At 42.5% G+C, this 13,562-nt stretch overlaps 1 protein-coding gene across 1 annotated transcript in view; it reads left to right on the top strand.

Moving 5' to 3' along the window:
• Positions 1-2,641: 2,641 nt before the first annotated feature.
• The window catches only part of LOC104992729 (cytochrome P450 3A24-like), a 52,201-nt gene continuing 41,280 nt past the window's right edge, over positions 2,642-13,562 (top strand). Inside the window, exons 1-3 of the mRNA XM_010845698.1 lie at positions 2,642-2,831; positions 8,894-8,987; positions 11,195-11,247. Of these exons, the coding sequence (XP_010844000.1) occupies positions 2,761-2,831; positions 8,894-8,987; positions 11,195-11,247 (218 nt within the window). The 5' untranslated portion in view covers positions 2,642-2,760. The remainder of the gene's footprint in view (positions 2,832-8,893; positions 8,988-11,194; positions 11,248-13,562) is intronic.

The following is a 13,562-nucleotide window of genomic DNA, read 5'->3' as shown; positions in this document are numbered from 1 at the left end:
AGGTCTGTCCTTTGTTGGTACTGAAGCTGCCATCCATTTCTCTCCTTTGCTGCCTCTCTCTAGGGCTCCATTTCCCCCAAAGACTCCAAAAGGTATGCCCCATACTGAGCTTGGTTGTGTGTCTCACTTCCTCCACTGAGAGGCTGCCCCAAGGGACAGGACTGTATAGCTTCTAGCCCACAGCACAGTACCGGCACCTGCCAGTCACCCACTTGAACTGAAGCAATGGACAGATAAATAGATGTGTTCAAACATTATAATTCTCAGTGGAAGCTGTGGATTTTAACAGGGGCCTCCTGGAGGAAGCCTGAAACCAAAGATGAAAAACTATGATGATAGAAATTTCATGCTCATGCCAAGCTTCCAAGGAACATAAAATAGGGCAGGAGGCATAGTTGGGACTTACTAGACGGGGTCACACAGAGTTGGCCACGACTGAAGCGACTTAGCAGCAGCAGCAGCAGCAGCACTTTACTAATAAGACTTCCACCCACTCGGGCCAGTATAGGAGAGCCCTGGGGACTCTTAGGCCAGAGTGAGGGGAAAAGTTAGCAAGAGATGAGTACCACTTTCTGCAGAAGGAGTGAAAGTGAGACAGGATAAAGGGAGAAGGAAGTGCAGAAACACAGCTTACATACCTTGTGTTTCTATTAAGTTTTAAGAACCTTTGAGGTTTTGTTTTTCACATAATCCATGGTTACCTAGGCCAAGCAGACGCAGGACTTGGTCCAGAGTACTGATAATGAGCCATTGTAATTTCTCGATGCTCAGCCCTCATTCTGCTCCCATCAGGAATTCAGCAGGGTTACGTGGATGCCTGGGCTTCCCAGGTGGCCCTAGTGGTAAAGAACTAGCTTGCCAATGCAGGAGACATAAGAGACGCTGGTTTGATGCCTGGGTTGGGAAGATCCCCTGGAGAAGGGCATGGCAACCCACTCCAGTATCTTTGCCTGAAGAATCCCATGGACAGAGGAGCCTGGCAGGCTACAGCCCATGGTTCACAGAGTCAGATATGATTAAGGCGACTTAAGTGCAGCAGGGGGAGGCCTCCAGCAGGTGATACCAACTGCTTCTCTAGGCCTCCTCTGTATCAGCTCCTTGTTACCTAATAAAATTTCCCTGTGCTCTGCTTGCTAAGTTTCTTCAGTAGTGTCCGACTCTTTGTGACCCTGTGGACTGTAGCCCTCCAGGCTCCTCTGCCATGGGATTCTCCAGGAAAGAATACTGGGGTTGGTTGCCATTTCTTCCTCCAGGGGATCTTCCCATCCCAGGGATCAAATCTGTGTCTCTTAGGTCTCCTATATTGGCAAGTGGGTTCTTTACCACTAGCAACACTTGGGAAGCCCCCAAATTCCCTAGGTGTCCACAAGTGGGAACCCCTCTGCTCTGACCCACCCACACCCCACATTCCTCAGAGATAACATGCCCTCATGTGATCTTTTTGGAGTCCTGTTGCTGTACATGCCACATTGCTGGTGGCTAATGATGTTGGAGTCCTCTTGGCCATTGGACCACTTTTTCCTCTCACTCTCTTTACACCCTTTGATCTTGTATTGTGGCCTTTCCAGAGAGAGGTGACCACTTTTTGATCTAGAATCTGACTTGCAGGAGCTTTTGAGGTGGGTCCAGAATCAGCTGAATTGATACCATTGGTGCAGCCATCACCCTCTCCTCCATGTCCTACCTCTCCTTCTGAGGCCCTCTTGTCAACAGGATCCTGATGGATCCTCCTGAAAGTACAGAGACAGTGGCCAAGACCCAGCCAGGCCCTCTTGTTGTGTTAACAATTCAGGAAGATGGCGTGGTCACCAAAGAGCCACAGGGAGAGGGCACACAGGTGCCCAGTGCCCTTACCTCTACCAACTGAATTCCATCTACATTTCTGGATACCCACTCTGCAGAAAACACTCTGCTAGGTACCTGGACATGACCCTGGCTAGAACCCAGTATGTGCCCAGGTCTCCATCCACTGAAGAGACTAGGTATGAAAACCGAACATGGTGCAGGAGATAGAATTGTTTTCAGGGGACAGAAATCCCCAGAGGAGGAAATGGTTATATCTGCTCAAGGAGGTTGGTTAGGGAAGAGTCTAACACAGATGTTCTGTCTGAGCTTCATTCTGAAGGATAATTAAGAACCTAAAAGGGACACAGGGGCATTTCCAGGCAGGAAAAATGTCATATGAGTAACAATCAGCACAGCTATCTTGTTTGACCCCATGGAGGAGGAGATGGCACCCAACTCCAATATTCTTGCCTGGGAATTGCCATGGACAGAGGAACCTGGTGGGCTGCAGTCCATGGGGTCCCAAAAGAGTTGGACACAACTTAGCAACTAAACCACCACCATCTTGTTTGAAGAGTTTCAAATATTTTGGACTACAGGCAGCCATAGAGACAGAGAGGTTTAGAGGAGAATTAAAGCCAGTGGCTTTATTTTATTTTCTGTAACCTTTGGGCTTACTGATAACACTGATTGTTTATTGATTTCCTACAGAATATGAACTCAAGGGAGGTCAAACTGAAGTGTGTGTGATGCTCGGCCAACTACCAAGGCAGAGAGGGCTCCTGCAGGTGGAGCCCAGGTGGCGCTTCTGTTGGCTGCAGCTCCAGCTCCACCTCCTTTCTCACCACATAAATCTCCCAACCGCACTGAATCTCCGCCTAATGTGAACAGAAGCTCCACACTCAGAGGCAGGCAGAGGGCAGCACACACAGCTGAAAGGAAACTCAGAAGAAGGAATCGCCAAGAAAAGTGGCCATGGAGCTAATCCCGAGCTTTTCCACGGAAACCTGGGTTCTCCTGGCTACCGGTCTGGTGCTCCTCTATCTGTGAGTAACCATCAGGCTCATCTCCTTTGTAACCTGGGTCTTGGGGTGCTAAGCAGGAAAGGGGGTTCCCTTAGTTTTTTAAAGTTCAAAGTAAATGGAGGGGAAGTTGCTCAAGCATCATGTGCTATGGGCACCAAATGGGTTATTATTGATCTTACCCACATGTGTTGAAGGAGTTAACTTTACTCCCAAGTTGCTGTTAGCATTGTTAGGAGGGTTTGTGACATTCTTTGCTCCTGAGAATGACCCTCTGATTGACTACCAGTTTGCATGGACCTAGACTAGTCAACCAGAGTCCATCAAGGGCAAATTAAAAACAATGGCCCATGTGCAGTGTAGTCCTCACTGATTCCCATGCTGGGAATCCTGGAGGCAAGCAGTGACCTGGGTTTTGTTTCATTCTCTGACTTCTGGATTCTGTACCTGCTACAGGAATCCTGAGGAATGTTTGGCCCCTTTGTCACTCAGGAGCTCCTGCTCTGGACCCTCTTTCCAGGTGTCATTTACACAAGGCACCGGGTGCACCCCGACTTTGTTTGGAGGCCTGAGAACAAGCACCCTTTTTTCATACTCATCCCTCCCCCTTTTCTGCACCCCTCCTCCTTTTCTGCACCCCTCCTCAGGGCATCCATTCCTAAGACTCAATTCCCCTACGCTGTACTCTGCAGAACTATGGAGCCCCAAATGAGAAATCTTAAGATCTAGGGAGACTTGGCAGAAATCTTGAGGTTATATTCATTTCTTTCACCTTTTCTTTTAATCTCTGGAAGGGTTAGCATCAGTGTACAAATTTATTTTCCCTGTGATAAAAATCTGCTAAGCCTACGTTGCCACAAGCCCCAGAGTCCAATTTGGATTTTAAGCACTTTTTCCTTTTTAAGTATGACACAGGAGGATAAATCAAAACCATCTAGTAGAAGAATTCCTTTAAGTGGTGGGCTACCTGGTATCATGGATTAAGTTAGGAGAGGAGTTATTTTCAACAAGTGCTTAGAGATACCCCTCCAAATCACATATGAGCCCTATGTCAATTTCACTTTCCTTTAGTATAGGAAATCATGATGACATGCACATGAATAATATTAACCTCATTTTAATTCTTTGAAAGAAATATTAGGAATTCAAAGTATTGCAGCAACATATTTTCTGTCTGATATTATAAAGTTAATTGGTAGAGTTTAATTTCATTTTATATAGTTGAATCTAGTACTAAATAGAATGAAATTAAACTCTGCCAAAATTGGGGCTTCCCTGATAGCTCAGTTGGTAAAGAAGCCGCCTGCAATGTGAGAAACTGGGGTTCAGTCCCTGGCTTGGGAAGATCACCTGGAGAAGGGAACAGCTGTACAGTCCAGTACTCTGGCCTGGAGAATTCCATGGACTGTCTAGCTGGGGATCCCAAAGAGTTGGACACGATTGAACAACTTTCATTTCACTTAAAAAATTGATATGAGTATTTCCAGCATGTGTTTTTTTCCCCTGAAGGATAAAAGAGGACTGTTGTCCAGCACCTAGAAAGGTATGTAAATAAACTCACCCTCCAGAATAATGCCTGGAATATGAATCTAGTGTATAAATATATTCCTGTGATATATCTTTTTAAATATACATGTCCAGCAAGCTATTTTAGTCTTCAGGGCAGATGAGTATACATGGCTGGGAGCCAGTGATGATGTGAGAGGCATCCAGAAAGAGGTTGGGATGGAGGGGAGAATATTCCTCATTCTTCAGAGCAGACCTCGCAGGGATACTTCTCAGACCTGATCCCACACAAGGTCCATAAAGTTGGCATCTCATCTGCTGGAAGCTTGGGGACACGAAACAACCTCAGTCACACTGTGTCTGGTCCGTCTGACAGTGGGGCTGGTGCTGGCTAGTGTCCCACCAGGCAAACATCCCTGTAGCCTGAGAAGGCGCTGGTGCAGCCAGGAATCAGCCGCTGCAGACGAGGCTGTCGTTATGCTGATGCAGTGTAAAAACTATGAAAATGTTGGCTTTATCTTTAGCCTCTTCCTTTTTACCCAAAGAAGCATCAATGTACCAAAAAGTGGGGAGCTAGAATAATAACTCACGCAGTCCACCTGCTGCCTTGGTGGAACCATGTGAGTTTAGACACTACACCAGATCTCTCTGTGGGACCAGTGTTGCCAACATGCTCACTCGATGGCTTGGCATCACTTTTGAGTTCATGTAGCACACTGAAGGTTCAGAAGCAGAAACCAGTTTTGCCTGGTTGTGAAGACAGAGAGAGGAACTGGGGTGGGAGTTGCACAGGCCACCCCTTGGTTGTGCCAGCTGGTGCCCACACCTCCACCACTTGCTCTGGAGGAAAGAGAGAGATCGCCAACATGGCTTGGCCAAGGTACGTCCATGGGCACTTCCAACATAGGTCTTCCATGAAATTTTTTGCGTTTCTCTTATCACATATTGTAAGATTGCTGGATTTATACAGAAATTTGAACCTGTGCTACCTTAAAGGCTAGCTTCCAAAGAAGGAGAGACAGGAGCTTAATCCAATATTCTGGAACATTCTATGGCCACTCATTTTTGGTCATACAAAGTGTCTTTTGCCTCCACAGGAAGGTTACTGAAGACTGGTGAAAGTGCCTGTAGGGCATTTTGAACCATTTATACACAGCCTGCTTTTCAGCCATACCTTACTAATTTGCCTCTGCGGAGTTAGCATTAGAGGTCTAGCAAGTTCATGTTTAAACCATTGATGGCAGCCTCTTCCCTCAGGCTCTCTTTTCCCACACTCTGTCATCTCTCAGTAACACTAGAGTGAGCAGACTTGTAAAGATCCAGAACCCTGAGTCATGGGCTTGCACACATAACACCCGAAGGATAACCTACAGGCAGGCCTGCTATAGGGAGCACCAGCCTCCATTGGTTTTTAAGGTAGTTGAAGTCAGAGGCAGTAATCTAGCTGCTTTGTGATTGAGCATCTTCAGGAAAATGAGTGCACCTGGGGCATTGTGCTTAGCAGGTGAGTATCACTGGTTGGAGGACCAGATGCCATGAGGGGGGGAATGGTCTGGAAATGGATCCTTTAGTCATTGGGTCATTTCTACAGTTTCAGGGAACATAAGGGTCAGTCATCCTTCTTTGTAGTCCAAATCAACCAAATTGCCTGACAACAGAGACATGGGTGTAGCTGAAAGGTGCTCAATTTCTGTGATGGCAATGGAAGACTTGAGCACAGTTTTCATTCTACAGATAAGAACACTGTGCTTCAAGAATTCAACCATTACAACATAAGAGTTGAACACAAGCACTGTGATACCATGACAGTTGATCTGATGATTAAGTCAGCTCCTAAATGACTAACAGGCATGATGAACTGAAGAAAGGGATGGTTCACATTTTGTCAGATGGAGCAAAATTTCATCACGCTGCTCAGAACAATGCACAATTTAAAACTTATAAATTATTTCTGGAATTTTCCACTTAATATTTTTAGACCAATATGTTAACCACATAGACCATGGGTAACAAATCATAGACTGCAAAACTTTACCTGGGTGTGTGTGTGTGTGTGTTGGGTTACTGTATAGTTTTTAAAGATGTCTCCATTGGGTGGAACTGGGTTAAGAGTAAATGAGTCTTTCTGTGCTATTTCTTATAAATTCTTATGAATGTACTATTATCTCAAAATTAAAAAAATATTAAAGAGACAATTCCCTGGTGGTACAAAGGTTAGGACTTTTTACTCTCACTGCCAAGAGCCCAAGTTTGATCCCTTGGTCTGGGAACAAAGATAATGCACGTCCTGCATACTGGTCCATGCAGTCAAAAAAAAAAAAAATGGTAGAGAGTAAATAAAACCATCTGCACATGAGGCATGATTATATGTTTTCTAAGAACATATACAGAAAATAGACACTGAGCATATTAAGCTGATCACTTACTGATAGGAAAGATGATAAGAATGGAGTGAAAAATGAGTATAAAGGATGTATTTTGTTAACAGGTGAAAAAGTTTTAAATTTAAAAAAAATACTCTTAATTCAGTTGGTTCACACTTGGCTTGTGCGTCCTTGTCTGACTGTTGGCAACCCTATGGACTGTAGCCCACCAGGCTTCTCTGTCCATGGGATTCTCCAGGCAAGAGTACTGGAGTGGGTTGCCATTTTCTCCTCCAGGGACCTTCCCATCCCAGGGATCAAACCAGTATCTCCCAAGTCTCCTGCATTGGTAGGCAGAGTATTTGTGACTGAGCTGCCTGGGAAGCCCAGATATACTCATAGATATCATATAATTGACTCAGGTAGGTAGGCAAAATATAGTTCCATTTTTATCTCCAGGTGTTAAGCATTTACACAACCACTGATGTAATTCAAGTCATTGTGCCACTATAGTAACCATTAAGTTTGCACTTGCCATGTTTGGGGCAGTTATGCTAACTGGCTCATTTTAATTGTTTAGATAATTAATTTGTAAAGATATATTGCCACCCTTATGACACCACCTTTATGGCAGAAAGCAAAGAAGAACAAAAGAGCCTCTTGATAAAAGTGAAAGAGAAGAGTGAAAAAACTGGCTTAAAACTCAACATTCAGAAAACTAAGATCATGACATCTGGTCCCATCACTTCATGGTAAATAGATGGGGAAACAATGGAAACAGTGAGAAACTTTCTCTCTTTGGCCTCCAAAATCCCTGCAGATGGTGACTGCAGCCATGAAATTAAAAGACGCTTGTTCCTTGGAAGAAAAGTTATGACCAACCTAGACAGCATATTATAAAGCAGAGACATTACTTTACCAACAAAGGTCCATCTAGTCAAAGCTATGGCTTTTCCAGTAGTCATGTATGGATGTGAGAGTTGGACTATAAGAAAGCTGAGCACCGAAGAATTGATGCTTTTAAACTGTGGTGTTGGAGAAGACTCTTGAGAGTCCCTTGGACTTCAAGGAGATCCAACCAGACAATCCTAAAGGAAATCAGTCCTGAATATTCATTGGAAGGACTGATGCTGAAGCTGAAATTCCAATACTTTGGCCACCTGATGCAAAGAACTGACTCATTGGAAAAGACCCTGATGCTGGGAAAGATTGAAGGCGAGAGAAGAAGGGGACAACAGAGGATGAGATGGTTGGATGGCATCACCGACTCAATGCATATGAGTTTGAGTAAACTCCGGGAGTTGGTGATGGACAGGGTGGTGTGCTGCAGTCCATAGGGTTACAAAGAGTCGGACAGGACTAAGTGGCTGAACTGAACTGAATTGCCGTTAAATAATAAAGCAAATTAACTAATATTACTTTAATTAAAACAAAAAGCTGTGCTTGTTTTAACACCTGCTTGTGAAGACAGAGTTAAGAAGAATCAGATCTTAAAATGAGGTCAGATCATGGTGGGAGCTCCAATGCAAAGAACTGGCTCCTTGGAAAAGACCCTGATGCTGGGAAAGATTGAGGGCAGGAAGAGAAGGGGGTGACAAAGAATGAGATGGTTGGATGGCATCACTGACTCAATGGACATGAATTTGAGCAAATTCCAGGAGATGGTGAAGGACAGGGAAGCCTGGTGTGCTTCAGTCCACGGGATCACAAAGAGTCAGACATGACTGAGCAACTAAACAGCAACAACAGCATAAAGGGAAGGAAAAGGATAAGTATAAGAACAACGCCATGTTATCTCTAGTAACTCTGTCATTGGGTGGATGCAGTTATCCAAAATCTCATGTTTGAGACAGAAAAAAAAATTTCCCCTGTGTTCTTAGAATGAGAATCTCTAAATCATGGGAGAGTCAACTTACTAAATACATATGAATGCATTTTTTTGGAGGAATTATAGCCTAAACCTCCTGGGAGCTCTCAAATTTTGTAAATATTTATCAAGCATCCACTCTAGGATTGGGACCATCAAAATTTCAGCTGCTATTTGTGGTCTCACTATGGAGAGGGAAAGGAGTTGATGAGTGAAAGTAATTATTGCGTTTGGAATTGCTGTTATTATTTATCGCCTACATATTATCTTTCCAGTTTCAAGTTAGTGACTGGCCAGCTCCAGCATTTATTCCACAATCCGTGACCTGGATTTTCTCTCTCAATTCATAGATATGGAACATATTCCTATGGGCTTTTTAAGAAGTTGGGAGTTCCTGGACCAAGACCTCTACCTTATTTTGGAAACATTCTGTCCTACCGAAAGGTGCGTGTTGCTTGATGTCCCTTTTTTGCTTCTTATGGTTGCAAATCCCAGCTGAGTTCCATAGTAAAAATTCTCCTCCTCAGGGGGCAGTTGAGAGTTTTCTTACTTCCCAGAAATGGCATCGTAGACCCCACCACACATGACCTCTTTACCCGAGGCTTCTATTGTCAGCTGTCAGGAACCTCAGGTTTGCCTCCTCAGACAGTTAAGGTCTCTTGGCTGAGTCAGCACAGGACTTGAAGTTCCGTCTTGTAAGCTTTGTGAAGAGGATCTTCTCTCTGCCAGGTGCAGATTCCCAGCAAGGCACAGCCCTACTAATTGTCAGGAGAAAAGCATTAAGGGATGCCTGGTTGCGGCTCATTGTGCTGCGTTCACTAGTGTCAGATGTGCCTTGTTGGTAGCATAAGCTCTGGGTACCCTTTTGTCCCTTTCCTCCTGAATTGTTTGGACACTTTAGTTTTTAACGTATCAGGTAATTTGCACATACTTGGATTCTCTCAAGAACTGCTAATTCCTGCAGTTGTTGTTGTTGTTTTTTTCTTTTTCTTTTTTCCACTTTCTGCTCTACCTCTTGCTATCCATGACATCTTTTGGGATTTGAGAGATGGAACAAAAGCTTTCTGCTTTTCTTCTGTGCCTTCAGAGCAGGCACCTCACGGGTGAGTTTGAGCAGGGAATGAGTGTAACTGAGACACGTTGGTGGTTGTCTATTTGCTTCAGATATTTAATGACCAAACAAGTTGTGGAGTTTTTAAAAATAAGACAGAATCACATATGCAAATTCACTAGAAAGGATATGATTTGACAAAATTATTAAAAATTTAATTTAATGTTTAATTTAACTGGAGGGAAAGTACCAGATGGCAGATGGATTGTGAATTCTGGCTGAACCTTAATATCCATCATGCTCTGATGATTCCCCCAGGGCCCAGTCCCTCAACTGAAGGTCGTGAGCTATGTCCATGTCCACGGGCAGAGCCCTGTGCGCCAGCTGCTCTCTGACTCAGATTTCCTTTCCAGCAGACAGGATTGTTTCTTAGATCCCAATTCTCCCAACTGAGATTGTCATTATCTCATTACCGCCTAATAACTTTCTGAATATTTTTCCATCTGAAGAAGCAGTAATTGCGTATCAACCTTTCCCAGACGAACTTCTTAGTAGATGCACCTAAAAAACCCGCATTTCTGAGAACTTCATTTGCTTTGCTGTTTGTTGTTCAGTTGCTCAGCTGTATCCCCATGGACTGCAGCACACCAGGGTTCCCTGTCCTTCACCATCTCCTGGAGTTTGCTCAAACTGATGTATTGAGTCAGTGGTGCCATCCAACCATCTCATCCTCTGTCGCCCACTTCTCCAGTATCAGGTTCTTTTCCAATGAGTCAGCTTGTTGCATCAGATGGCCAAAGTATTGGAGCTTCAACTTCAGCATCAGTTCCTTCCAATGAATATTCATGGTTGATTTCCTTTAGGATTGACTGGTTTGATCTCCTTGCAGTCCAAGGGACTCTCAACAGTCCTCTCCAACACCACAGTTTGAATATCACAATAGAAACTTAGCAAAAGGCTTTTTTTTTTAAGTTATAGAAGTAAAAACTCAGGCCAGGCATGTAAACTGCATTGTCCTTTGTGTACTTGTGGCATCTTCCCGTTTTTTCTGCGTTGAGCTGGAAAACTAGAAGGCGAGTCCACTTTGTCATTCATTCACTCACTCACTCACTTTCTCATTCAGCACACACTCCTTAGACTTATTTAAATCTGTGAGATTAAAATACATCACTGGTGCTTTAACATCCTTATTCTGTTAGAATTTGCATGAGATAAATGAAAAGGCTGCTTAACTAGGAGATGAAAGGGTGTGTAGGAAACGCTTACTTCTCTCAGCTTCAGTTTTCTCACATGTCCATGGGGGATTAGAGATTAAAGGATTTTAGACAACACATGCACAAGGAAAAGGCTTCAGAAAGACAAGGAGTAAGAAGTATTCATTGATAGGGGTAAGCGTTTTAGTATCTACAATATTCAAAGAAAATTTAAGAGTGATTTTAAATGGTCAGTTTCACATATCTCCTCTATTTTCTCTCCTTTCCTTTAAGACATTTGTGAATAAGAACTTCCCTCCAACTGCCAGTGAAAAATGATGGCTTTGTGAATTAGAGGCAGGGTTCAATACAGTATATTAATAATATAATTTTGTTTCTCCTTGCAGGGTGTATGTGAGTTTAATGAAGAATGCTTTAAAAAGTATGGGAAAATTTGGGGGTGAGTATTCTGGAAACTTCTGTTGGATACACTTGTTATAATTAGCCACTCTCCCTCCCCCCCTTGGTATGGAGGGGGGTATCCAGAGCTTCTTGGAGTGAAGTCATTTGTTGTAAAGCTTTGGAGACTTATTTGACCAGAGATCCTAGAAGCCACCAGGTATGCAGGTCCACAGTCTGAATCAGGCCTGGAGAGTCACAGGTCATCATTTTTCTCCAGACTTTGACACCCAGGGACTCCTAGCCTCACATTCTGTCAATGTCTCACTCTTTCTCCCCTTTTCCATTTTTTCTCTCCTTAGGTTGCCTTTAATTGCATAAATGCATTATTCTAGAACATTCTACTGTGGGCCTATAAATGCATTTTATGACCCTTTCCCACATGTTTCTCTCTGTTTTTAAAATATATATATTTTATTGAAGTAGAGTTGACTTACAATGTTTCAGGTGTGCACGGGTGATTTGCTTATACAAATACACACATATTACTTTCAGAATTATTTCCCATCATAGGTTTTTATAAGATATTGACTATAGTTCCCTATTCTATACCATAAACCTTTGTTACTTGTTGCATATCTATTTTTTAATTAGAAATCTAGCATTCTATTCATACTAAGTCAAACAAGTAAAATTGAAATGTTGTAATTTTTTTAGTTAGGCAAAAATTCATGTTTTCTAAAATATATATATTATACATATTTATATATAGTATACAAATGCTTTTCTACTGCACTTGATAAAGGTTCAAGAAAGAACATCAAAGAAAAAAAAGGAGATGGAGAAACTGGAGAACATAAACTAAATGAAATGGGAGCACTGAATATGAAAGAGAAAAAGTGAAATAAACTAGATAAAAGTAAAAGATCATCATATAGTCCAGTTGTTTTTAAACATGACTGTTCATTAGAAACGTGGAGCTCTGGAGGAAAAAAAGCAATACCTGAGCATTTGTATTTTTCAAAAAGTTTCAAGATAATTCTGATATGCATCTGGATTTTAAAAAGTGATTACAGGTTTTTCTATTAGGTCCTAGTTTTGGTGATATAGACTTCTATTATTTTTCTGTTGACCAGTCATGATATAGTGTTATTAAGTGAGTAACAGTATCATAATCACAATAGTAAAAGATGTTTATCAGTTTTCACAATCAGTCAGACAAAAATAAAAGATAATTACAATTGCAAGCCATAATGGGAACATGATTAAATAAACAATATAAAACAATTACATACAATTTGGGGGGGGGGTTGTCAAGCAGAGTGATGCAGTAAGTGGACGTGCATACAGGCATATGTTTTCATCCACCCGGCCAGTCTATGTATTTTGGTTGGTCCCTTTAATTCATTTACGTTTAAGGTAATTCATTACATTTAAGATAATGATTGATATGAATGATTCTATTACCGTTTTCTTAATTGTTTTGGGGTTATTTTCTGCAGGTCTTTTTCTTCTCTTGTGTTTCCTGCCTAGAGAACTTCGTTTAGCATTTGTTGTAAAGCTGGTTTGGTGGTGCTGAATTCTCTTAACTTTTGCTTAACTGGAAAGCTTTTGATTTCTCCATAAAGTCTGAAGGAGAGTCTTTCTGGGTAGAGTATTCTTGGTTGTAATTTCTTCCCTTTCATCACTTTAAATATATCATGCCATTCCCTTTGGCTTGTAGAGTTTCTGTTGAGAAACCTACTCAGAGCCTGATAAGAGTTCACTTGTGTGTTAGCTGTCACTTTCCCCTTGTTCTTTTAATGTTTTATCTCTGTCTTCAATTTTTGTCAGTTTGATTACTGTGTGTCTTGGAGTGTTGCTCCTTGGGTTTATCCTGACCAGGACTCTCTGTGCTTCCTGGACTTGGTTGACTATTTCCTTTCCCATGTTAGGGAAGTTTTCAGGTGTTTTCTCTTCATATATTTGCTCAGGCCCTTTCTTTCTCTCTTCTCTTTCTGGGACCCCTATAATATGAATGTCAATGTGTTTAATGTTGTCCCAGAGGTCTCTTAGGCTGTCTTCATTGCTTTCCATTCTTTTTTCTATGTTCTATTCTGCAGTAGAGATTTCCACCATTCTGTCCTCCAGGTCATTTATCCGTTCTTCTGCCTCAGTCATTCTGCTATTAATTCCTTCAATGGCACCCCACTCCAGTACTCTTGCCTGGAAAATCCCATTGACGGAGGAGCCTGGTAGGCTGCAGTCCATGGGGTTGCTAAGAGTCACACACGACTGAGCGACTTCACTTTCACTTTTCACTTTCATGCATTGGAGAAGGAAATGGCAACCCACTCCAGTGTTCTTGCCTGGAGAATCCCAGGGACAGGGGAGCCT

Source organism: Bison bison, unplaced genomic scaffold (assembly GCF_000754665.1).
Source record: "Bison bison bison isolate TAMUID 2011002044 unplaced genomic scaffold, Bison_UMD1.0 scf7180017864223, whole genome shotgun sequence".
Classification (NCBI taxonomy): Eukaryota; Metazoa; Chordata; class Mammalia; order Artiodactyla; family Bovidae; genus Bison; species Bison bison.
This window is presented reverse-complemented; position numbering and strand designations above follow the sequence as displayed.